This window comes from Pseudophryne corroboree, chromosome 5 (genome assembly GCF_028390025.1).
Source record: "Pseudophryne corroboree isolate aPseCor3 chromosome 5, aPseCor3.hap2, whole genome shotgun sequence".
NCBI lineage: Eukaryota > Metazoa > Chordata > Amphibia > Anura > Myobatrachidae > Pseudophryne > Pseudophryne corroboree.
In genome coordinates this window covers 562,834,091-562,860,015 of record NC_086448.1, presented here as the reverse complement: position 1 = coordinate 562,860,015, position 25,925 = coordinate 562,834,091, and the positions used below count along the sequence as shown (strand labels likewise).

Genomic DNA, 25,925 nt, shown 5'->3' with positions numbered 1-25,925 from the left:
GAAGAGAAAACACAGTCATCAGTTCAGATGAGATGATTATAGTATCTCACCAGTTTTACTTAAAGCAACACACAACAGTAGTAGCTATGGGGGTCATTCCGAGTTGTTCGCTCGTTATTTTTTTTCGCAACGGAGCGATTAGTCGCGAATGCGCATGCGCAATGTCCGCAGTGCGACTGCGCCAAGTAAATTTGCTATGCAGTTAGGAATTTTACTCACGGTTTTTTCTTCGTTCTGGTGATCGTAATGTGATTGACAGGAAGTGGGTGTTTCTGGGCGGAAACTGGCCGTTTTATGGGTGTGTGTGAAAAAACGCTACCGTTTCTGGGAAAAACGCGGGAGTGGCTGGAGAAACGGAGGAGTGTCTGGGCGAATGCTGGGTGTGTTTGTGACGTCAAACCAGGAACGACAAGCACTGAACTGATCGCAGATGCCGAGTAAGTTTGAAGCTACTCAGAAACTGCTAAGAGGTGTGTAATTGCAATTTTGAGAATCTTTCGTTCTCAATTTTAAGAAGCTAAGACTCACTCCCAGTAGGCGGCGGCTTAGCGTGTGTAAAGCTGCTAAAAGCAGCTTGCGAGCGAACAACTCGGAATGAGGGCCTATGTTTCGGGCTTAAGACTGCACTGGTTCTCTTGACATGTGACACTTGTTTATTTGTGTGTAATGGAGTATACGATATGAATATGTATACGATGTACAACAGAACTTGGCATGAAAATTCTGCCACCGCATCGTAACACTTTGCATACAGATTCAAGCTCAGTCGATTTTGTTGTATCACAATGTGATTAAGATGCACATTAGGGGAAAAAAAAACAGTTGCAATCGGGCTTGCACAGGTACTGGTGCGACTGGAAGGGATGTGTGGCGCGACTACAGCAACAGTGTAAGAGGACACATCTGTAGGTAAGCAATGCATGTTGACAGGATACATTTATAAAGTAGAAGACACGAGTATTCACAACACATCCTTTCAGGTGCATGAAGAACGCCCCCAATTTGCCTTCTGGGTTTTTTTTTTGCACTGCAGATACTTTCACCTACATCTTGCATGCTTGAGGTCTTCATTCAGGTGTGAAAGAAATTAATGACAACAAATAGTCTATGGACACCTAGTAACACAGCATCAACCTCTAAAACGTAGACTGTGCACCAACTGAAGCTTCTTTCTGCCATACCACCCTCAGGTCACTGAAAGTGTGAGATTGGGGACTGACATGGAGAGAGTTACTGTAGGTCCATACAGCTCACATTCCCAGTCATTGTATCACTGTGATATCAGGACTCCTGTCTCCATGCACATTTTTTGCAGTGAAAAACTGTATATTTGTCAGTGAGCAGAAAGCTTGAGGAGGTGACTGCGGAGTATTTTAGGGACCAGAAAAACTTGGTCTCTGCTGTGCCTAATATGTTGCCATCTGAGACTCAACTGTGGAAGGAATAGTTATATGGGTCAAATAAAACAAAATCTTCGTTAGCAATCATCATAGGCAGAATTTCCTCCCCTGGCACTGAAACCTTTATGTGTACCTGCAAAGTCATCCATAGGACATTACAGAAAGAATAGAAACATCTTTAGGGCTGTATCACCTCAACTTTTCTAGTTCAAAAATAATCCCTAGGAGTGTATGTACTAAAGTGTGGGTTTACAGAAGTGGAGATGTTGACCAGAGCAACCAATCAGATTCTAACTATTATCTTCTAGAAGGTGCTATATAAATGATAAGTAGAATTTGATTGGTTGCAATGGGCAACATCTATACTTCTATAAACCTGCACTTTAGTAAATATACACCTTACTGTGCAGCATTTATATTTCTTGCTTGCATCCTACTACAGTATATTGAGGGTAATTCAGACCTGATCGCTAGGGTGCGTTTTTTGCATCCCTGTGATCAGGTAGCCGCCACCTACAGGGGGAGGGGGAAATCGCTGTGTATGTGTGCGTTCGGATGTGTTGGAGAGACTGCACAAACGAATTTTGTGCAGTCTCTGTGCAGCCCAGGACTTACTCTTCCAGTGCGATGATCGGGGCCGGAGCTGACGTCAGACACCCTCCCTCCAAACGCCTGGTCCCTCCTGCGTTTATCTGGACACTTCTCAAAAACGGTCAGTTGCCACCCACAAATGCCCTCTCCCTGTCAATTTCCTTGCGTTCACCGGTGCGATGGGATTTTTCGCACCATCCCGTTGCTGAGAACCTTCGCGCCTGCCCATTCTGGTGCATATGCATGCGCAGTTCAGACCTGATCGCCCGCTGTGCGAAAACGCATAGCAGCAATCAGGTCTGAATCGGCACCCTTGTTAGTTCAATAACTGTGTTAGCCATCATCCAGGAACCAGACATTTAGCAGAGAGATAAATGAAGCATGGAAGTAAAAGACACAGGGAAAGCGACAGAAAACAAAATTACTTACACTTCTACAGCAGAGAGTCTCCAAGCAGCAAAAAGAAAGAGAAAGGATGTGAATAAAATAGAAAGGGAAGCAAGCACAGTTTTCAAAAAGCAGAGAAAGTAAAGAAAAGCTTAAAACAAAATAATAGAAAGAACACATTCAGTTACAGGGAAAAAGGGGAAAGAGACAGTAAATATACTTCAATCTCTTCTGCTTATGAGTCAATTAAATAATCATATTCTCTGGTGACGGATATGAGGCTGGTGAATAGCATCTGACACTAAATCATATAGTGTGACATTGAACCAAAGAAATTTCCAAAAGTTTAGTCAAATAAATCACTAATCCCTATTGTCAGCTACAGTAGTTTGTGCAACAATGTTCACTGCAACATCTTAAACTGGCACAATAATACTGCATAACAATATGTAATAATCCGCATATTTTTGTACAATCCAAAAATGACCCTATGTTTAGCCATTATAAATATTACAATAAAGAAAGGCTATATATATATATATATATATATATATATATATATATATATATATATCTATCTCATGGGACATAGATATAGATAGAGAATATAGGTCTACAACAGATAATACAATATGGTTAGATAAGCTCTTTATAAAGTCAGAAACAAGAAAATGAAAAAGCTAAGAGAGAGCTAAACTATCACATAGTATAGTATGAAAAGCAATATAAAATAAAACAGTAAAATGTGCAATAAGAATAACAGTGATAAATATATCCCTTCTCTGGAATAGGCATTCACAGTATGGCATGCTTTACTTGAATTATTTCAATAATCATTTCACATTTGTTAAAAAGGAAACTTAAAAATGATTGTGCTAATCTTATGGAGCAATGTGTTACAGCAGAAAAGTAATGATATGTGCATTTTAGTAATTTGCACTTTAGTGGCCTATTTGTCGCTGCTATGCAAAGGGTAGTTAGTTGGTTTGTTATTTTGCCAAGATCTGTACATGCCTACATGGGCTGAAGAGGACCACATCTCAGGATCCTGTCAGTATTACATTGGAGAAGAAGGGATGTGTGGGGAGTGGTTATTTCAGAAATATATACAATGTGTGTGTCCCGTCTTGTAGGTTGGCAAGTGCCATCATGCCAGAGCAGACTTATTGGGACTTGTATGCTGCCTGTAAGGACAATATGATTTAACTATTTTCTTATTTCAACAGTATCCAAAGCCTAGGAGGTGCAGTCCCTTAGGAGGGAGGACCCTTTTTTTTGCAGGGGAGTGCGGGGGGTGTTTTCTCAACTTCCTGTGGGAATACAGCAATGGGCTCACTAATTTGGACTGGTTAACAGTATGGCAGTGGGACTTCACTCTGTGTGTTTCTCTGCTATAGAGTATCCCCCCTCCCCCCACCCGACTGGTTCAGTCTGGCACTACTTTTTAAAAAAATACAGAGAACCCAATGCTGTATTCCACTCCTATTTTCTAATACCAGCCAAGGCTGAGAGATTCAAGGCTGGCTATTACTTTTTTTTTTAACATTTGTTTAGTACTTGCCTTAATGAAGCATACACCCATCATGGTGGTCTGTGCACTGTTTTACATCCGCTGCAGATTAATGGGGGATTCTATCAGAAAGGGGTGTTTCTGACGGAGTTATAGACAGAAATTATACGACGGACTTGATTATTTGAATCCTACCGAGAATTAAATCTGATGTTTAGTAAATACTGGATTTCTCTACCACAATCTGACAGCGATATCCATTAGACTGCAACAGACTGCAATTAAATATAAACTACTTGTAAGTTTTTCAACATATATTAAAGTAGACCATTAAGTGATGTCCTATCCAAGTAGTGTGTTATTAATTAGCTGTTCTACAAGACATTTTTGGAAGTTGCATTAATCTAATCAGGTTTTTATTACCTAATATTTCTCTATTACTAATGTCAATGCATTAACCCATCTCTGAAATGAAATGCTCAATATACTAAGTTTCGTGCAATTCTATGAGGAAATCCTATTTCTTACCATTGCCCCTATAATCGCTATAAACGTTGCTTTTACGGAATAACCTTTTTTGTCCTGTACTACATACAGTTTACAGAATATGTAAATATGAAAATGTAGCAACTGCCACAGATTTGCATCAGTCAGTCCTTCAGTACAACAGTAAGTATAAATTACCATCAACACTGCTGGAAACTAGAGAGTACAGTTTCCTCCTTAGAAAACCCTCCAATTTATCAGCCAAGTTGGTCCTCTCCTCTGTTATCAGTCTACTTTTAACATGGTGTCTTTGTCCCTAAAGATTAAAAAAATGTGATGTATTTCTGGTGAGCTGTCTGCTCAATGACATATGCACCAAGGGAATTGCTGATCTGACAGCTTAATGAAGTGAATAAGCTCATGAACCCTGAGGCTCTGCAAAAGGTTCTATGATAATCTTTCATGAACTTAAAAAGCTAGAAGACAGACCCAGGTTCCCTTACCCTAAGCTGTGCATGATGACAGAATCCAGTTAGTAAATAAGCATATTATGAACCCACTTGCTAATAAAGTACTGTGAAATATTTTATTTTCTGACACAACAAGACAGGTTTAGTAATCTAGACTGATGTGGGGCACTCCATGGAAGAGACGATATACAGGTCTTATGTCTGGAACAGCAGCAGCTCCTAAAGACTATACAGATGGGGCTTACTTATGTAAGATAGCAACTCATAATGGTGTGGAGAAGATGCAATGTATTTGCTCCACACAATTAATATATTGTGATTGTGGTGCACTGTGGAATAAGTGTCGCTTGTACAATGAGTTAAAGAAGAACCCCAACCTCTCATCCGAACTATCCACCCCCTAGAAAAACCACATAGGTCTGCTGTTCAGAATGTCAATTATCCTGCCAGAGGAAGCAAAAGAAACACAAGAAATTTATAGTTCAAGATCTCTGAGAACTCATATCAAAGTTGTGAACTTTTATTTTCAGAATCAGAACTGACCACTAATCAGATGATGAGGTCCAGCATCTCACAATTGCACAGAGCATAGAAAATCATCCCTGCAGTTTTGCTGGATGAGCTGAATTTACAATTATGTCTTTTTACACTGTGTCTTCAGTCGCACCAAATAGCCCCTCTCGAGCCAGGTCCTGGGCAACAGGTCTGAGCGTCTTTTTTACTCAAAATATGCGTCTTATTCGCACAAATAAACGGGAAGTAACAAAACAGCATTGCTAGAGTACACACACCACTGGGTCTTGTGACATTTGCACATCTGTGTGCGACTGAGTTCAAGTCATTTTACAAAGTGCACCAATGTGAGCAAATGCAGCTTTTCCGAACGCCAAATTCCGTTGTGCTTCATCTGTAACTTTGTACAAGTGTAAAACCAGTTTCTTTGCAGTTAAAGTCGCAGCCTAGCATCTCTAGTACACTGTAAGTGGCTCTTCGCTTTGCATGCCATGTGCCTAACAAAATGCAAATACAGTACACTACTCCTTTCAGAGCGTCTCAGTCGTGCTGTATGGCATAAAGACGCCGAGTGTATGAGGACACATCTGTAGTTGTGGGAGGAGTTCTTGTCTAAATGTCACACACAGACACACACATATATATATATATATATATATATATATATATATACTTCTAGCTGTGTGTGTCTGTATTTTTATATAAAATAATAGCATACAGTATGTTTTTAGTATTTATTATTTTCAATAACAGTTTTGTTGTTATTTATCTACGCTTAAGGCAGCACATTTTAAGGAGGGTATCTAATTACCCAATAGTGCCGCAGGCACGATAAACTGGTGTTTTTTCGTTCATTTCTCACCCTATCCAATTAAATCCACTTATCACGGGTCTAAGAGGCACTTATTACGAATTATGCTTCCGCATAATCCCCAATAAATGCCAGCATCGGGGATAAACTCCGGTTTATCGGGGCTAATTGGATAGTCCCGGCAAAACAATTAGCAGCTGTAAATATCGCCGCTAATTGGATACCGCCCTAAGTGTTCATGGTACATTTAATTAGGGCTTACATAGGCAAACACAAAGGGGGTTTGCAGTTGGATCAGGGCACTCAATCAGTGAGCTGTACCAGAGAGTAGCTGCCAAGAAGAGACAGGTGCCTTACCATGAGGTGGGAGTATGTGTGCTTAGAAACATTGGCGTTCCTATAATGGGTGCAAGGTGTGCATTGCACACGGGCCCCTGGGTCCAGGGGGGACCCCACACCGCACACATTGCACCCATATTTTAGTACTCACCTCTCCGGAGTCCAGCGTCGGACGCTGCAGCCGCCTCCGTCCAGCACAAAATCGACTCCAAAATGGCCGCCGCGCATGCACACTTTAAATGTGGTCTCCGGAACATGGTGGGCGCCATGTTTCCGGAGACCTGCGCATGCGCAGTAGGCTCCGGCGCAGTGTTGGAGCCTACAGCGCCATGGAGAGGAGGGGGCCCACCCGGAGTCTGCACATGGGCCCCCTCCTCGCTCAAGACGCCCCTGCTTAGAAAGTACAGTTCTAGTTCCTACTGGCTCTATTATGTTTATGCATTATTTATTTATTATGGGATGTTTAACCTTTTCCTGACCACTGTACGTTATTTATATGTGTTAAATATGTTTGATACAGCCTATACTATATACCATCGTTAGTGTTAATTATTAATACTGTATTACACACACTATCCCGTGTATAAAAAGACCAGTATGTACATACACGTCTAGGGTCAGTACTAGCTTCTTCTGTAGCTCCCCCAGACTCCCACACTTGCTCCAATGTTCCACAGAGATACAGATTGAGGAATTCATTTAGAAATCCTGTATTTGCATTCATTCTATCAGCATGATACAGTAGTCATTAATACACCGGTAAAGATGCTGTAGAAACAAAAATCAATCCTAAAAGATTATCAATGAAACTAATTTGCTGTTTCTTCTAGTTTGCGATGAACTGTATGTTGCTTGTTGAAATGGTGAACACCTCTGAAAGGTTTTTGACTTAATAATTATAAAACATTTTATTTTTGTACTTATTTTCAATTCTTTTCTACTAGTGTGATATCATTTCTTTTTTCCCCCATTACAAATGCAGTACACTACCAACTGACTGCTCACAATATCACTGTATGGCTTCCAAAATCCAATTATTTAATCTAACCTGTTTAAAATGAAAGAAAAAAAAAAATCTGCTTTATAGTTCATTCAACAGGGCAAGTGTGTGAAGAGCAAAATAAATCTTTTCATTATATATTTAAGTGAAATGAGAGTGTTATATTTTTGCACCTTTTATCGCTTTTAGCAGTTAAGAATTTTCCTGGGGCCACTGACAGCAAGACAAATTACCGGCGTCTGCCTGCAAAGTCTACTACACAACGCAAGTCATTCATTTATATGTCTGTGTGTCATCAGTTTAACAACAGCGATATATTTCTGGCTTCTAAATCTAAAATGACTGTTTATTTTTTTCTTTACGATACAGATTTATACTCAGCATTAAGGTGGGTACACACTAACCGATATATCTGCAGATCAATTGATCTGCAGATATATCTATGGACGGATCGAGCAGTGTGTTCAGCATACACACTGCTCGATCCGTCGGGGACTGACGTCATGAACTGGGCGGGCATGTACACACGCCCGCCCAGTTCACCTGTCAATCACCGCCGGCCGCCGCAGCATGTGTACGGGCGGTCGGCCGACCGCCCTGTACACACACAGCGACGCACCAATATATCGGTAGATATATTGGCCGTCGGCTGTGCTGCGCGGCCGACGCGATACGTCTGTGAACGACGGAGTTCACAGACTTATCGGCCGTACACACTGGCCGACGGTCCCGCGATATATCGGCCGTTCAAGAGAACGGCCGATATATCGACCAGTGTGTACGGGCCTTTAGATTTGCGGTGACAGGTATGTTTACATAATACTAAATATCCTCCTGAACAGAAGAGAAACTAAATATTGCAATGACTACGCACAGGTTCACCGACATCTAATTACAGGTTGAGTATCCCATATCCAAATATTCCGAAATACGGAATATTCCGAAATACGGACTTTTTTGAGTGAGAGTGAAATAGTGAAACCTTTGTTTTTTGATGGCTCAATGTACAAAAACTTTGTTTAATACACAAAGTTATTAAAAATATTGTATTAAATGACCTTCAGGCTGTGTGTGTAAGGTGTATATGTAACATTAATGCATTCTGTGCTTAGACTTGGGTCCCATCTCCATGATATCTCATTATGGTATGCAATTATTCCAAAATACGGAAAAATCCCATATCCAAAATACTTCTGGTCCCAAGCATTTTGGATAAGGGATACTCAACCTGTAATTGTGTTTTTTCTCAGTGATCAATCATGTTTTGTAGTAGTATAGCCAATCTTTCATTTTTTTTCCATTTCCTTATGTTACAAGTAGCAGGACATCCCCCCTTTTCCTAAAAAGCTGGTCATCCAAGTGCATAAAGGGCTGCCATGTTCCCTCTTGTGTCACATAATGGAGGCATTTTAGTAACATGCAGGAGAATATGAGTCTAAGCGGTCTATTTACTAAAACTTGGATGGAGATAAAGTGGCCGGAGATAAAGTTCCAGCCAATCAGCTCCTAACTGCCATGCCACAGGCTTGGTTTGAAAAATGACAGTTAGGAGCCGATTGGCTGGTACTCTATCTCCGTCCACTTTATCTCCACCTGAGGCTTAGTAAATAGACCCCTAAGTGTTTACTGTATAAAAGGTGTAATAACACACCACCACCAAGGTATGCTTCAGCAATGTTCCTGTAAAATAGCATTATTACAGACACTGGTCTAGACGGAAAAACTATTTAATGCCACTGGAAATGTGATGCATCTAGTATGTGACTTTAGGAATGTCATGCCAGGCTGGCAGATCAGCAACTACATGAATAGTAAAAGGCAGTTCTAGTACACTATAGTGAATTATAGCAAAGGCTGTAATCAAAGGAACTAGTCTGTCCAAAGTCCATGATCAGTCAGACCAATAATAAAGGGGATACAGGTTGAGTATCCCATATCCAAATATTCCAAAATACGGAATTTTTTGATTGAGATAGTGAAACTTTTGTTTTCTGATGGCACAATGTACACAAACTTTGTTTAATACACAAAGTTATTAAAAATATTGTATTAAATGACCTTCAGACTGTGTATATAAGGTGTATATGAAACATAAATGAATTGTGTGAATGTAGACACACTTTGTTTAATGCACAAAGTTATAAAAAATATTGGCTAAAATTACCTTCAGGCTGTGTGTATAAGGTGTATATGTACCATAAAAGCATTCTGTGCTTAGACTTAGGTCCCATCACCATGATATCTCATTATGGTATGCAATTATTCCAAACTACGGAAAAATCCCATATCCAAAATACCTCTTGTCCCAAGCATTTTGGATAAGGGATACTCAACCTGTATTCCATACTCTGCAATGTGCCATATTGATGTTTGGAAGCACATATCGCCACCGGATGCAGTCAGGATACCGGCGGTCGGGATCCCGGTGCTCGAAATACAGACACTGGAATCCCATCCGCAGCAGGAACACTGGCGTTGAAATCCAGACAGGACTCTAAATACTGTAAATACCGACGTCCGGAATCCTGATCCTTCTTTCAGCGGGACGCGAGAAGGGGGGTTAGGGATGGGAAGGTTAGGGTTAGGTACCGGGAAGGGAGGGTTAGGCACTTAGCAGGGGAGGTTAGGGTTAGGCACCTAGCGGGGAGGGTTAGGCAGCAGGGAAGGGAGGGTTAGGGTTCGGCACCAAGCGGGGAAGGTTAAGCACCACCGGGGAGGGTTAGGCACCCATAAGGGAGGGATAGGGTAGGGAAAAGGTGAGGGTTCGGGAGCTTAATGGGGGGCTGTATACTTACTGACAGCCGGCATCCCGTCCATCGGCAAATCATACTGAACCCATCGCCACATATTGATAATATCCCCATGCACCCCTATGGGGTGCAAGGGGAAAATAGAAATGTTATGTACCACAAAGTGCCTTCGTCCTACCATTGCAGGATGCATATTTGTCCATAGCTGAGAACTGAATCTCTCCCTAACCTGGATAAGATATAAGCTTCATAACTTAAACATTCAAATGAATCAAAGCTATGAAACAAATAAAAAATCATAATATAGATCAGAGTTTCCAAACCTTGCACTTCAAGGAACACTAATGGTCCAGTTTTTGTGATATCCATGCATGAGCTTAGATGGTTAACTCAAAATAACTGAGGTACTAATTAAGTCACCTGTATTTAAGTATGGCTTGCCTTAAAATCAGGACCGTTAGTTTGCCTTGAGGACCATGGTTGGGAAACACTGATATGGATGGTACACAAAACAAAGTTGCACAATATGTTGACATAAACTCAATGCTGTATAAACACCAACAGTACAGCACTGCGTCACACAAAACATTCCAGAAGATCACCTGCGTCACTCACCATGCATGTGTCTAAATCCTCCAGGCGCTCCATCTCTGTCAAGTCTTCAATGGTGAGTGTAGAACGCTTGGCAGGCCTCTCCTCTATAGAATCTATTTCCACAGATTCCTGACGAGGAAGTGACTTCCCACGCTTGGTGAGATGATCCGCCTAGATGTAAGTGCACAATGTTGAGTGCTGTACTGTCATACTATGCTTATTTAAATTGTGCATGAAGAACAAGCCCTCAAAACAAATTAACTCTGGAAAGTCAGCATTGGTGGATGGCCAGTTTTTACATACATATTAATTATATCAAACCATTTGCAAACCAATAGGTCGAGTTTGGGCAGGTTTTCTTTTAACCATAGTACAGTAATGCACGTTAAACAGATATAAAGCATTACAGTAAACATAACCTGAACATCCAAAGAGCATAGTGAACAAATTTCAAAACAAGTGCACACCACATAAGAAAAGTGGTATAGTGCAAATCCCTTATTAGATGCACCAGCATTCAATAGACTTTATGCAGTTTAGATTAAAAAAGCTTCTAATTCATATACTGCATTATATTTGTTGACTGTTTTCCAAAGGTAAGAAGAAAATGACACACATTGCGCTAAAACCTTACTGGTCTAAACACATTACTCATCATTAATTACATCTAAATTAGTTTTGATCCTACTCAGCCAGTTAACGAATAAACAGACTATAAAAGCTAAAAAGGAACTAATGTATTTTCTATTCAACAGTCCATGTAAATAATCTATACCTTTCTTCTCTATAAGGAACCATTTAGGAGCACTCAAACTCTAAACCCCACTGGCTGGTGTAATCCTAATTGTCCTAATTTAAAAAATCATCCCCAGAAACTCTACATTTCAATATTTCTGTATCACACAGGCAGCATGAAATGATGAACTACAGTATGTGTAATGCTTTCAAAAATCTTACATTTCAAGTACTGTTCTGAACAGATCCTTGCACATATTAGGTATTATTGCCTGCCTTTAGCACATATCAGGCATTCCTTATTTTCTTTCATTAGCAATAGCTCACTGAAATGAAAAATTTCACTTTATCAATACCTAACTTGGCAAACTACAACACTTGTGTGTGGTAGTCACTGAAATATAACACAGCCATATGTTACAGACCTCTGGAGTCACACATACAGTATTTGGAAAATACCAAATACTGTATATATGGAAATATGCTTGGCTTGTTAACCATAGAGTACTACTGGAGTTATCTCAAATACCTTTCATTGTACAAGTACCACAGCTAGCCCTTCCCAAAGCCGCCCCCTCCCCTCCAGCATGTAAGAGAGCCTTCTCCTGTGCAGATCCAGGAATGAATCAAGCACATTCCCCACTTTCATATGTAAGACAAAGACTTGTGTTTAAGGTGTTTATTTACCCAACAAAAATGTTTGAAATATCATTATTTTACTGAAAAACACACAGAATGTAGAAACTGAATCAGAGACATGACTTACCAGCTTATGATGGCTGCTCGAAAGTGCATCTAAGATTTCATCAACAATGCGGTCGGATAAGAAAGAAGCTACAGTAAGTTTAACTTCACTGTGAAGAAAATAAAAAATTACTCTTAGGATCAATTTATGACCATTTTATATTAATTCCATTTTAAGAACTATATTGTGGCACAAACAATACCTTGTTATGAGATCCAGGATAACAGGGAAGCATGCATAGGTTTGTCACAATGTTACCATGACAGCAAACCAATCAGAGAATATGTTATTCAGCTAGACAACAATTTCTTATGGTGAACATTATGTGATACATGAACGGAACGGTACAATAACATAAGACAACGTGGTATAACTGACAGCAGTTTATTCTGGTCGCCATGTGGGCTAACTTAACATACTACAGCATCAAACTTACACAGATAGGATCATATACCATGCTTGCAGATTTAGAAACTCCATCCTGTTTAACTTCTTTGTATAAGTAAAGAGACAAATCAGGACGTCATTTATGATGCAAAACTGTCAAGGCACAGTGCAATATACCCTTTGGTAGTGCCATAGTCATATAGTGGTAAAGGCAGGCATGACTGTTTATAGTGCAATTTCTGTACTGGCTAATGGGAAATGTTGGGCATAGAGTAGGTGCCCTGGGATCCTTAATTTTACTAACTGCAAAAGCAAGATTTCATTTTGTGGATAAGGATTACTGCAATGACATCAAGGGTAGAGAAAGTACACTGTCCCGGGTATGAGCTGCTGCAGACACAGCCTTATTTTATACCTTTATTGGTAGGATTTCTGAGAGTTTGATGAAGGAGCATTTGTAGACAATTTGCAAATGTAAAACGAAACCTCAGACACACAACATGATGTCTCCTCACTTTCATGATTCATTTACAACACATATAAGTCAACATCAAGCAGTAGTTTTGGAGGAAACCATATATTTTAATGAAATGGGTGGTTCTAAAGGGCCCGAGGACTGACCACTCCTGTTCACGTTGTTCTGCTTCCCCACACACTAGTGCGCTGGTCTAGTTTACAGAAGAATTTCCCAAGAGCGAGCAGCAGGTGCGCATCTTGGGACATCCAAGCCACTCTACAATCCCTGTTTTCAAACTCTGGAGTAACATATGTAGTCCATTGTAAGGCCCTACTGCGCTAATACAGCAAAATATTTAAATGCTGGATATTTCCAAGTCACTGTATAACCACATCAAGTGGAGAGGAGGTTTCACTTTCCTGGAAGATCGACAGGGAGATGATGCTAAGAAGATAAGACACATTGGCATTTCCCCACTATCTTGAACACTCAGGATAAATCAAATCATGGTTACATGAAATAAAACAAACAGCATCTAAATCCTCACTGAAATAGGTTTATAAAATCTAGGTTACGATGGCATTGATTATGTACTGGGATTTCAGGTCAGTTGTTATGGATTGAACCTTTAATCAGTAGCAAAGGGTCCATAAGTTGCACATTATCATCTAAGACAGCTCTGCAAGAGACACAGGAAAAGCCACCCATCTTATCTTATTAGGTTTGATGTGACACTTTAAGACCCATGAAATATTCATAACCATTGTTCGTCCAGCCACTGTAAAAGCTGCCTAATACCTTAAAAAGGAAAAAAAAACAACAACTTTTTTTTATTTATTTCCAACTATCCACTGACATTTACATTTAACAATGAATACTGGAGAGATGCCATAGAAGTTTAGCATCACCAGCTAAAAGCTGTCCGGAAAACTACAAATGCACAAGGAATTGAAAGAATTATCAGTTTGCTTTTCTTAGATCAGACATAAACATTATTGTAATTGTATTACTTAGACTATGTTTAGTGTTAGATTTCAAAGTAGGGAACATGTTTAATTGCTTACGGTGGTAATAAATTACTGCACAAATTAATGGTATCCGTTTCCAAAATTATATAGAACAGGCAAAAGCAAATTTACCTCTGTTCCAGTATCACACGGCTGATTTCTATGCTTCTGACCATCTGCCTTTCCATGATAAAAAGGCATCTATTGTGCTTGGATAACTGCCCTGAATCAGACTAGCTGGGGGGAAATGATTTCCTCTGAATGGGAATTGACATGGGTGCAACTTCTATCTCGCTCTCAGGTTCCACCATGAATTGCGCACCCACTTATTAGGTATGACAGAATCACTGCCTAGAATAATCCCTATGTTTTATATAAATGTTGCCAGTATTCTGCTGTATATGAGTCACTAGATTAATATCTGCAGTGAATACTGATCAGACAAGGCTGTATTGTACTGTATTATAGCACTTTGAAATGAAAATGTGTTCATATATTTAATTGGCTATATAAAACAGATGTATGATTTTTTTTCCTGTTGATAGAAGAGTCTGGGCACTTGCTTGTGTTTGCACTATGGACAAAATGTGCCAGCCCTTCCAGAGCTACATGTAGTAGGCCTCATTTAGAAAGCACGCTTACTGCACACTAGAAACACTACGGCTTTTCACTGGTGACCCTGGATGGACGGTTCAGCTCAAATCAATTGCCACGTCTATGCTGAGCCTTAATGTGTGATGATGCAGGAAAACATGAACAGGTATACACAAACATATAAACATCACGTGAATTTGCCGCCGCTTGCTACTTTAATTCCACCCTTTCATCCAAAAAAGATTTTCAGTTTTCCTCTTAAAAACTTTCCGGTTTTTAGACTTATTAAGAGAATGGGAAGAAATTTGGACCATTAATTGTATGTAGCAATTCTTATGTGCAAAGCTTTTTCATTACTCTGCTCACAGTACACTCAAAAACGCTTCACAGAAGAACAAGTTATAAGCAAATAATGGACCCCACTGACATAAATGCGGTCTATTTAGTTCTTCTCTAGGATTGAGCTCACCCAGTTCAAAGCCTTCCCTTGCTTGGTATAGACCTCTTTAAATGCAACCATATATTTCCTCAAACCCATGCAATTTGTAAATTATCTCCACTGAAAAAGCCATGTTGTGGTCATGACACTATATAGAAGAACCAGCTACATGCCTAAAATGTTTTAAGTGCCGCAAAGTGTCTCAGTGATGTCGCTGGTTTCAATGACTTGATTGGCTGCACTCTTATGAATACAGACTCTGCGTGTTGGCGAAAGTTGGCATTTCCTTCTAAGTACATCAGCCAAACAAGCAGTAAGGATTCCATTCATGTTAATAATTAAAAATAAAAAGAGTTCTAGTCATAAAAAAAAGAAAGTAAGCCCCCGGGTTACCTATTGTGAAAGTGTTGCCTGCTGAGAAAGTGCTTACTCATTATTGAAGTCACTTCTTACCTTATTTTGTTCAGAATATCTATTCCAGACTGCTCAAGCAAAACATTTTTTACAAAGTGGCGAGGGATGGAGATCTTCTCAGTGCTGGCTTCAATGAGATCTTGACGAATATTAGCTTTTTTCATCACATTCGGACAAAGGTTCTCAGCTGCATCAACCATAGATTCAAGAAGATGCTATGGGGAAAAAAAAGCAGATCAAATGTATGTGGCTACAGTCTATAAACCAGAATATGTATGTTACAGATATCTTCCTGCATTGTTCTCTAAGTTATACAAATAATTATTACATTCACTTAAAAGGCACAAGGATCTAACAAAAAGTAAGCAATGGTATTAGATAATGAATGTAACTTCAACCAAACGTATATTTAATCTATAAAAAATAATAAAAAGTGTTATAACAAAAGTGATCTAATCCACGGAGACCAATCAGATTCTGCATTCATCTAATTCAGATTAGAAAAGGAAAGCACATGGATGTTATGGTTACAATCCATTTTTCTTGGGTACAACGTTCATAAAATATCTCTAAAGCTGCATACACACTGAGCATTTTTTGCCCAGCGTGTATGCACAGCGATGATCGCTGACATCGCTGGGCTGAAAATCGCTCAATGCATACACACTGAGCTATTTTCCCCCGTGCCCAGCGATGTCAGCGGGGGTGAATAACTTTCCATAGCCGGACGCTATGGAAAGCCGTTCACCCCGCCGTTCATCTGCTGATGATACCAGCAGATGAACGGCTGCCGCTGGCGATGAAGCGGGGGCGCGCATCATCGCTCATCGCTAAGGCATACACACTGGGCGGCTTTGAGCTGAAAGCAGTTCAACACACTAAAAGTGAGCTACTTTCAGCTCAAAATCGCCCAGTGTGTATGGGCCTTTACTCCTTCATTGGCCTAATCAGGTTTGAAACTTTCAGATTGAAATCTGAGAATTCAAATCTCACATGCAAGAGTTTTCCTATACTTTTTTTAAAATAAAAGCAAATTATTGTAATTACCTTCTTACTCTCTTTCTATGGCATAGTAGCAATATTAAAGTTTACCAGAATGCTGTTGAATCTGTCTCCTTCCTAACCTTTAAATAAGCTGCCAGTCGTATTAACACATGTAATAGATGGAAAAGAAACATGTACAGTACCTAATTCACAAAACTGAAGAACTCAAATAAACTGAACTACACTGCTCAAAAAAATAAAGGGAATACTAAAATAACACATCCTAGATCTGAATGAATGAAATATTCTTATTAAATACTTTGTTCTTTACATAGTTGAATGTGCTGACAACAAAATCACACAAAAATTATCAATGGAAATCAAATTTATTAACCCATGGAGGTCTGGATTTGTAGTCACACTCAAAATTAAAGAGGAAAAACACACTACAGGCTGATCCAGCTTTGATGTAATGTCCTTAAAACAAGTCAAAATGAGGCTCAGTAGTGTGTGTGGCCTCCACGTGCCTGTATGACCTCCCTATAACCCACACAAGTGGCTTAGGTAGTGCAGCTCATCCAGGATGGCACATCAATGCGAGCTGTGGCAAGAAGGTTTGCTGTGTCTGTCAGCGTAGTGTCCAGAGCATGGAGGCGCTACCAGGAGACAGGCCAGCACATTAGGAGACGTGGAGGAGGCCGTAGGAGGGAAACAACCCAGCAGCAGGACCGCTACCTCCGCCTTTGTGCAAGGAGGAACAGGAGGAGCACTGCCAGAGCCCTGCAAAATGACCTCCAGCAAGCCACAAATGTGCATGTGTCTACTCAAACGATCAGAAACAGACTCCATGAGGGTGGTATGAGGGCCCGACGTCCACAGGTGGGGGTTGTGCTTACAGCCCAACACCGTGCAGGACGTTTGGCATTTGCCAGAGAACACCAAGATTGGCAAATTCGCCACTGGCGCCCTGTGCTCTTCACAGATGAAAGCAGGTTCTCACTGAGCACATGTGACAGACGTGAGAGTCCAGAGACGCCAAGGAGAACGTTCTGCTGCCTGCAACATCCTCCAGCATGACTGGTTTGGCAGTGGGTCAGTAATGGTGTAGGGTGGCATTTCTTTGGGGTGGCCACACAGCCCTCCATGTGCTCGCCAGAGGTAGCCTGACTGCCATTAGGTACCGAGATGAGATCCTCAGACCCCTTGTGAGACCATATGCTGGTGCGGTTGGCCCTGGGTTCCTCCTAATGCAAGACAATGCTAGACCTCATGTGGCTGGAGTGTGTCAGCAGTTCCTGAAAGATGAAGGCATTGATGCTATGGACTGGCCCGCCTGTTTCACAGACCTGAATCCAATTGAGCACATCTGGGACATCATGTCTCGCTTCATCCACCAACGCCACGTTGCAGCACAGACTGTCCAGGAGTTGACGGATGCTTTAGTCCAGGTCTGGGAGGAGATCCCTCAGGAGACCATCCGCCACCTCATCAGGAGCATGCCCAGGCGTTGTAGGGAGGTCATACAGGCATGTGGAGGCCACACACACTACTGAGCCTCATTTTGACTTGTTTTAAGGACATTACATCAAAGTTGGATCAGCCTGTAGTGTATTTTTTCCACTTTCATTTTGAGTGTGACTACAAATCCAGACCTCCATGGGTTAATAAATTTGATTTCCATTGATAATTTTTGTGTGATTTTGTTGTCAGCACATTCAACTATGTAAAGAACAAAGTATTTAATAAGAATATTTCATTCATTCAGATCTAGGATGTGTTATTTTAGTGTTCCCTTAATTTTTTTGAGCAGTGTATTTAGTAAAGGGAGATAAGACTTCTTCTGGAGTTAGGGTTTCTCCTTATCTACTAAATGGTTACTGGCAGTTATAGCTTCAGCTGGAGAAACTACCAGATGGTTTTTCCGGCAAAGGGGTATATTCAATTGAAGTCGAAAAACTGCCGTCTGTCGAAAAGACGGCAGTTTTCGACTTTTTAAGGTCGAATCCTGATTCGACCTATTCAATATATCCCTAAATTTTTCGACAAGTCGATGAATTCGACTTGTCGAAAAGCACGTGGATCGGCAGAATAGTTGCCGATCCACGTGCTTGTGTCGAAAACATGGCCAAAACCGGCAGGTTTTGGCCCCCTTTTTGACCATCTCAGTCCGACATCAAAAAGATGTCGGACTGAGATGCGGACCCAGAGGAGGAGGGGGGGGGGGGGGGAGCCGCAGGGAGACAGCCGGCGGGCATACAGGGGAGATCAGCGCTACAGTAGCGCTGCAGCTGCATGTCACTCAGCCGCCCGACCTCACGGCAGCTTCCACCCGGCTCCAGCATGCTGCTGGAGCCGGGTGGAAGCTGCCGTGAGGTCGGGCGGCTGAGTGACATCCAGCTGCAGCGCTACTGTAGCGCTGATCTCCCCTGTATGCCCGCCGGCTGTCCCCCCGCTGGTCTCCCCGCGGCTCGCACCCCTTCTCCTCCTCTGCGTCCCATCTCAATTCGACTTGAAAAAGTCGAATTAAGATGGGATTGAAGAGGGGTTGTCGGATCCATTCCGACAAATACATGTCGGAACGGATCCGACTATAATTGAATATACCCCAATATGAGTAGCCTGTTTAAAAAACAGTGGTATTGCCACAATCCACTTATCGCTATGCCTATTTTTGGATGGTGACAGCAGATTAACAAAAAATAATTATTTTTAAAATAAGCAGCAATATAAAGTCCTTGTTAGCACTGCTCATTAATTAACAGACTTGTAAAAGATATAATAGATCAGTCATGGATTGCACCCTGTAAGAATATACTGTGTACTACTTCTCTAAGACACCTTTGATAAAGCTGCCAAGTGACAGTGAAACGCGTTAGGGGGCCAAATCTCTGACCAGGGCGCTGCTAAGGATTCCTACAGGACGGTGCACAGGCTATTTGCACATCAGGAAATTTCAAGTCCCTTATCTGTGGAGATTAATAAAGGGAGAACCACCATTATCACTGCGTGGGATAGTGAGAGCACTCCAGAACCCCGCTAGGTGGAATACCTGGCTGACATACCACTAGGGACTTGGTAACTATACTCCTCAAACCTGGACATCATTTAATGTATGCATACGTATGCCTTGCAAGACTTTTCATCTTTCAGCAATAATTGCATATGCCGGCATTTTGCACAAAGACTGCCCTGAAGTGATTAACTGCGAGTCAGAGATTGGCTTATTAAGGCTCAGTATTAATATGTTCTTATTGGCATGATTTGTACCAGATCGTTTTAATGTGTATTCATGTATTAATTTTAAAACAATTATAAAACTGTGAATTTTTTCATGTGAGCGCAGTTGGTATTTTGGGTTTGTTCATAATCAAGAATAGATAGGACAGATTAGACGTTACCAAAAATCATCTAAAAAGCCAGTCCAGTTCTGAAACAGCATTCTTTGGACAAAAGAAAAATAAGATCAACCTGTACCAGAATGATGGGAAAAAAAGTACGTAGAAGGCTTGGAATGGCTTATAGTCCAAAGCATACCACATCTCCTGCAAAACATGGTGGAGGCATGGGCATGCATGGTTCCAATGGCACTGGGAAACTAGTGTTTATTGATGATGTGACAGAAGACAGAAGGAGACGGATAAATTCTGAAATGTATAGAGATATGCAGGACTGTTTGCTCAGATTTAGACAAATTTAGCCAAGTAGATTGAACAGTGCTTCACAATACAGACGGATAATGACAAAAAACTGCGAAGACAACCCAGTAGTTTTTAAGGCAAAGAAGTGGAATATTCTGCAATGGCCGAGTCAGTCACCTGACCAAGCATGCAGTTCACTTGCTGAAGACAAAACTAACGGTAGTATAACACACAAAACCACTGAAGACAGCTGCAGTAAAGGTCTGGCAAAGCATAACAGAGGAGGAAACCCATCATTTATCGATGTTCCAGACTTTAGGCAGTCATTGCCTGCAAAGGATTCTCAACAAAGTATTAAAAATGAACATTTCATAATCATTATTATTATCATTTATTTATGTGGCACTACAAAAGTCTAATAGAGGGAAACACACATGAGGGGATAGGGCCCTGCTTGTGAGAGCTTACATTCTGAAGGGGGGGCAGACTGACAGGTGTTACACAGATCGGATAGAAGTGAGCATGTAACAGAGGGTTAGGATGAGAGATGACGGAGTTTGATGAGGAAGCGGGTCTTGACAGCCTGTTTAAAGTTTTGTAGAGAGGTGGCGAGTCTGATAAGGAGAGGTAGAGAATTCCAGAGGTAGGGCGCACAACATTAATGTTAATTTGTCCAATTACATTTGAGCCCCTGAAAAAAGGGGATTGTGAATAAAAATAGTTGCAATTCTAAAACTTTTCATACAATATTTTTTTCCAATCCCTTGAATTAAAGCTGAAAGTCTGCACTTCAGCTGCATCTCGTTATTTAATTTCATATTCATTGTTGTGGCATACAAAGAAAGAATTATGAAAATTGTGTCAGTGCCAAATATATATGTCCCTAACTGTACTTTTTTTATCCACTCTGGTGGACAATAATCTTTTTTTTTTTTTTTTTTTAAAGTGTTTTTATTGACCAGTGAAATACTAGTACAACAGGATTAACAGTATGCATTATATGAACAATACATTGCAAACAAGTATTATCGATGTATGTTAGTATACTCCGTATAGGCCGTATAAGCCGTGTCGGTCCCACATATTAATAGTATAGGAAACGAAACTGAAACTGTGGAGAGTGTATGTTAGCCACTGAACTGTGGGAGATTTAGGCATTGAGCATATGTGATTTTGAGTAGTATAGAACAGGGGTTTAGAAAGGAGGCGGTGTGGAGTCTAATGTCTCCTGCAAGTACCATTTCGTGTCTTTTAAACAGTTTCGCAAGGCTTCCCTTGTAACCTGGAGGAGACCCTGGACATAGGGTAGCCACGTCTGAAAGAATTTCTCGGTCAGTTTGTCTTTTTGTAATGTGGTATTGGTCCAATCTAGATGGAATAGATGAGAGATCCTAGGATGTAGCAGGGAGACGGGGGTTGGGTCAGTGGATATCCATTGAGATAGGATCGTTTTTTTTGTGGCTGCTGCTAGTTTAGTTAAAAGAATACGTTGACCCTTGGACAAGTCGGGGTGATGTTGTTTCTGGAATATGCCCCAGAACGCCCATATCTTGGTGATGGTAAATTGTAGTTGTAGGTCTGTTGTGATGTATGATTGAAGTGCCTGCCAGAGTGTATATACCTTGGGGCATGACCATAGGCAGTGTACGAGGTCAGCCTCTGGAGCCTTGCATTTAAAGCAGTGAGAGGATGGGGCTGCTCCGATAAGGTGTCGTAGTTTGGGGGTGATATAAGCTCTATGTAGAATTTTTTGATGCATCTCTGAGTATGTGACTGAGCCTAGTGTTTTATCTAAGTAGGTGTTGGCCTCTAAGATCTGATTCATTGTAAGTTCTGGGAATTCCCGTCTCCATTTCAGGAGGCCTATTGAGCCGGTATCTACATCTAGTAGAATGCGGGAGTGAGTATATATGAGTGCTGTGGGAAAGTTACCATCTCGGGTGCGTCGTAATGTGTTGTCCAGGGCATGGGATCTATCCTGTATGGATAATAAAGATATGATCTTTTGTACATAGCTGCATGCTTGAAGGAAAGGGAAAAAGGGGATTGGTAAGGATGGGAAACGTGTTATGAGTTGAGAGTGTGTAAGTAAGGTTAGAGTTTCTGCATGTAGAAAATGATGAATGAATTTCAGCCCACCATCGTGCCAGGTCTGAAATATGGGGGAGGTGTTGTGAGGTTTGAATTTTGGGTTATTCCAGAGAGGTAGAAATAATGATGTATGTTGTGATAATTTCAATCGTGAGCGGGTCTGTCTCCATGCAGCGCAGGTAGTGGAAATAAGTATGTTGTCTGATACATTATGTGGAATGGAGGCGGGTGAGGTGTGTAGTAGGGACACTAGAGCCTGGGATGGGACAAAAGACTGTTCCAACTGTATGTTAGCATATATATCGCGTCCACCAATCCAGTCCAAAGCTATCCTGTAGTTGGCTGCTAAGGCATAGGAGTAGAGGCATGGTAGATTAAGGCCTCCAAGAGAACGGGGTTGGCGTAATTTAAATAATGAAAATCTAGGATGTTTATCCGCCCAAATGAATTTAGACAGTGCTTTGTCTAGTCGAGCTAGTTCGTGTTTGGATGGAATCAGTGGGAGCATCTGTAGTATATAAAGGAAGCGGGGGAAACTAATCATTTTGTACAGGTGGCTCCTGCCAGTGTACGTAAGGGGGAGATGTGACCATCTGGCGAAGTCCGTATATGTCCTGGTCAATAGTGGGGGGAGATTAAGCGAGTAGAGTTTGGATGGATGATCAGGGAATTTAATGCCTAGGTATGTAATGCAGTTGTTTGTGGCCCAGTGGAATGGGAACGTGTCCCCCCATCCTGTCTTTATTGAAGGAAAGAAAGCTAAGGCTTCTGTTTTGGAGGGATTGATCTTAAAGCCAGAAACTAGTTCAAATGAATCTAGAATGTTGAGTAGATATGGCATTGCTATTCGGGGATTGCTAAAATAAAGTAGGATGTCATCTGCGAATGCTGAAAATTTGATTTCGTGATTGGCCAGTTTTATGCCGTGCCATCTATTTTCTCTGCAGAAGTGGCGAAGGAGGGGGTCTAAGGCTAAGTTGAATAATAGGGGGGATAGGGGGCAACCTTGTCTGGTGCCACGGTATAGGGAGAATAGTCTTGAATTGTGTCCATTCACCGTCAGAAAGGCTTGTGGCGTTTGGTAGATAATATGAAACACCTTAACAAAAGCAGTGCCAAAGTTCTGAAGTTTGAGTAATCTGTCAATGTGGGCCCATGACACTCGGTCAAAGGCTTTGTCTGCATCACAGCTTAGTACCATATTGTCTAGCTCTGATGAGTTGTGGGTTTTGTACATAGCTGCCAGCAATGAGCGAACATTGTGCACTGAGTGTTTGTGTCGCATGAATCCTGTTTGCGCAGGATGTAGTAGTTTTGGTAGGACTGTTTGGAGACGGGTGGCAAGAATCTTTGTGAATATTTTAAAATCTTGGTTCAGTAGGGAGATTGGGCGATAGGATGATACCAAGGTGTGATCCTTATTGGGTTTAGGAAGGACTATAACTCGGGCCGTGTTAAAATCTGTTGGGGCTGGGTGTCCTTCCAAAAGCGCATTATACAATCGTCTGAGGTGTTCGCTTAAATTTGGGAGGAGTAATTTGTAATAGGACGCTGACATACCGTCAGGTCCTGGGGATTTCCCATTTGTAAGGGATTTGATGGTTGATTCCAATTCTATTGCGGTAATGGGACTGGTGAGTAGATCTCTATCATTCACTGATAGTGTAGGGAGATTTGCCTGTGTCAAAAATGTCATGCCCGCTGTAGGGTTATCAGGTGGTGCGGTGTATAATTTCTCAAAGAAAGTTAGAAAAGTGTCACTAATCTGTTCTTGCGTCGTTGAGAGGGGTCTGTCTGTGTCTCTAATTGTAGGGATGTACTTAGGTGTTGTGTGAGTTTTTACCATGTTAGCTAATAGCTTCCCTGGACGGTTACCCCAGCGAAAGTATTTATTGGACTGGAAGGAGAGGAATAGTTTGGCTCGTTCAGTACATAGAGTATCATATACTGATTTGGTGTCCTTATATAATTTCCTGTTAGTTTCGGATGGGTCAGCTAGTAGTTGGGAATAGGTCGAGGCTACCTGGAGGGACGTCTCTGTCAACCTCTCCCGAAGCTGTCTTTTCCTGGCTGCCACATAAGAAATGATCTGTCCTCTAAGTACAGGTTTGGAAGCCTGCCAGAAAAGGTTTGGGTCATTGATATGTTCTGTGTTATCTTGTGTATAGTTGAGATATGATTGTGTCAGGAATAGTTTGAAGTCTTCAGAGTGAGCAAGGTATTCAGGAAATCGCCAGGTGTAGGAGTGTTGTCGGGTAGTAGTTAGTTTAATTGTTAGGGTAATGGGAGCATGATCTGATATGAGTATAGCGGCTATGGTGGAATCTAGGATTCTATGTATTGTAGAGGCCGGTACTAGCCAATAATCTAGTCTTGAGAATGTTTTGTGTGGGTGCGAAAAGAAGGAGTATTCCCTAGAATCAGGGTGGAGGAATCTCCATGAGTCTAGCAGTTGTAGGGAGTCTTGTAGTAGTGACAGGGATGGTGGCGTAGATCTACTGTAATTCAGTTGTCTGGGGCCGCCTGATGCATCCAGTAATGGGTCTAGCACGATATTAAAGTCTCCCCCTATGATTAAGACTCCGTCCGTCCAGTCCTGCAGTTTAACATAGATGTCTGAGAAGAAGGCGGTGTTTGGCCCTGTAGGGGCGTAAATACATGCCAGCGTGAAAAGTTCACCCTCTATCTCTATCTTCAGGAACAAAAACCTGCCCTCGGGATCTATCCAGTCGTCTTTGATCTTATAGTGTAAAGATCTACGGAATAGAAGAAGTACTCCCCTTGTTTTAGTAGTATAAGAGGCGCTCCTGAAGTCTTCCACCCAAGCGTCTCTAAGTGTATTGGGGTAATTAAGACGCCAGTGTGTTTCCTGTAGGAACACTATATCAGGGCGAAATTTTTTACGATGGGTTAATACCTTTTTTCTCTTTATCGGTGTATTTAGACCCTCTACGTTCCATGATACTAACTTAAGGGACGTCTTAGAGCCGTCTATGGTGGCCCCATTGTCTCTAGGGGTCGTCATTATCCAATTCCCATTCTAGTGGAGCGTAGAAGGAGTAGCCATAGTCGGCAGTCCTTTCCCCTGTCCCAGCTCGCATGGGGAGGACTAAGATATTGTGTAGGGCAAACTAACGGAGTTAGGGTAGATATAAGATAACTGAACAATGCAATGCAGAAAGAAAATAGTGGTCGATATAGTATAGGCCACCAGTCATAACATTTTGCAATTTTTTGATCCCAGGAAGACAGTTGTAATAACCGTCCATCTGTAACAGAAACTTTAGGTTGGTTAGTAGGGGAGGGGAAGGAGAGGGGTGGTGATAACCACAAAACAACTAACAACCATGTGCTATCCATTGGATAAGGAAAAAAGATGTAACAACGGAGGGGTATATTTGGGTCTGGGAGAGTCAGTCCGCATCGTCCATTCGAGGATCAGGTTGTGATGATGATAGTGATTTAAGGAAGATCCGAGCTGCATCTGGATTGTCAAGGAAGTAAGGTTTGCCGTCATGATGGACTCTCAGTTTTGCTGGATACAGAAGGGCGAATCTGATATTTTTGGCATGAAGTTCTTTGC

At 41.3% G+C, this 25,925-nt stretch overlaps 1 protein-coding gene across 3 annotated transcripts in view; it reads right to left on the bottom strand.

Annotated features, from left to right (window-relative positions):
* The window catches only part of CARMIL1 (capping protein regulator and myosin 1 linker 1), a 581,945-nt gene that overhangs the window by 86,718 nt on the left and 469,302 nt on the right, over positions 1-25,925 (bottom strand). For 2 of the 3 annotated variants that reach the window (XM_063923281.1, XM_063923284.1), the window contains 4 exons: positions 15,669-15,844; positions 12,353-12,440; positions 10,873-11,022; positions 2,421-2,438 (listed from right to left, as the gene is read on the bottom strand). In XM_063923281.1, coding sequence (XP_063779351.1) covers positions 2,421-2,438; positions 10,873-11,022; positions 12,353-12,440; positions 15,669-15,844 — 432 coding nt within the window. The remainder of the gene's footprint in view (positions 1-2,420; positions 2,439-10,872; positions 11,023-12,352; positions 12,441-15,668; positions 15,845-25,925) is intronic. The other variant, XM_063923283.1, reaches the window with a different exon arrangement.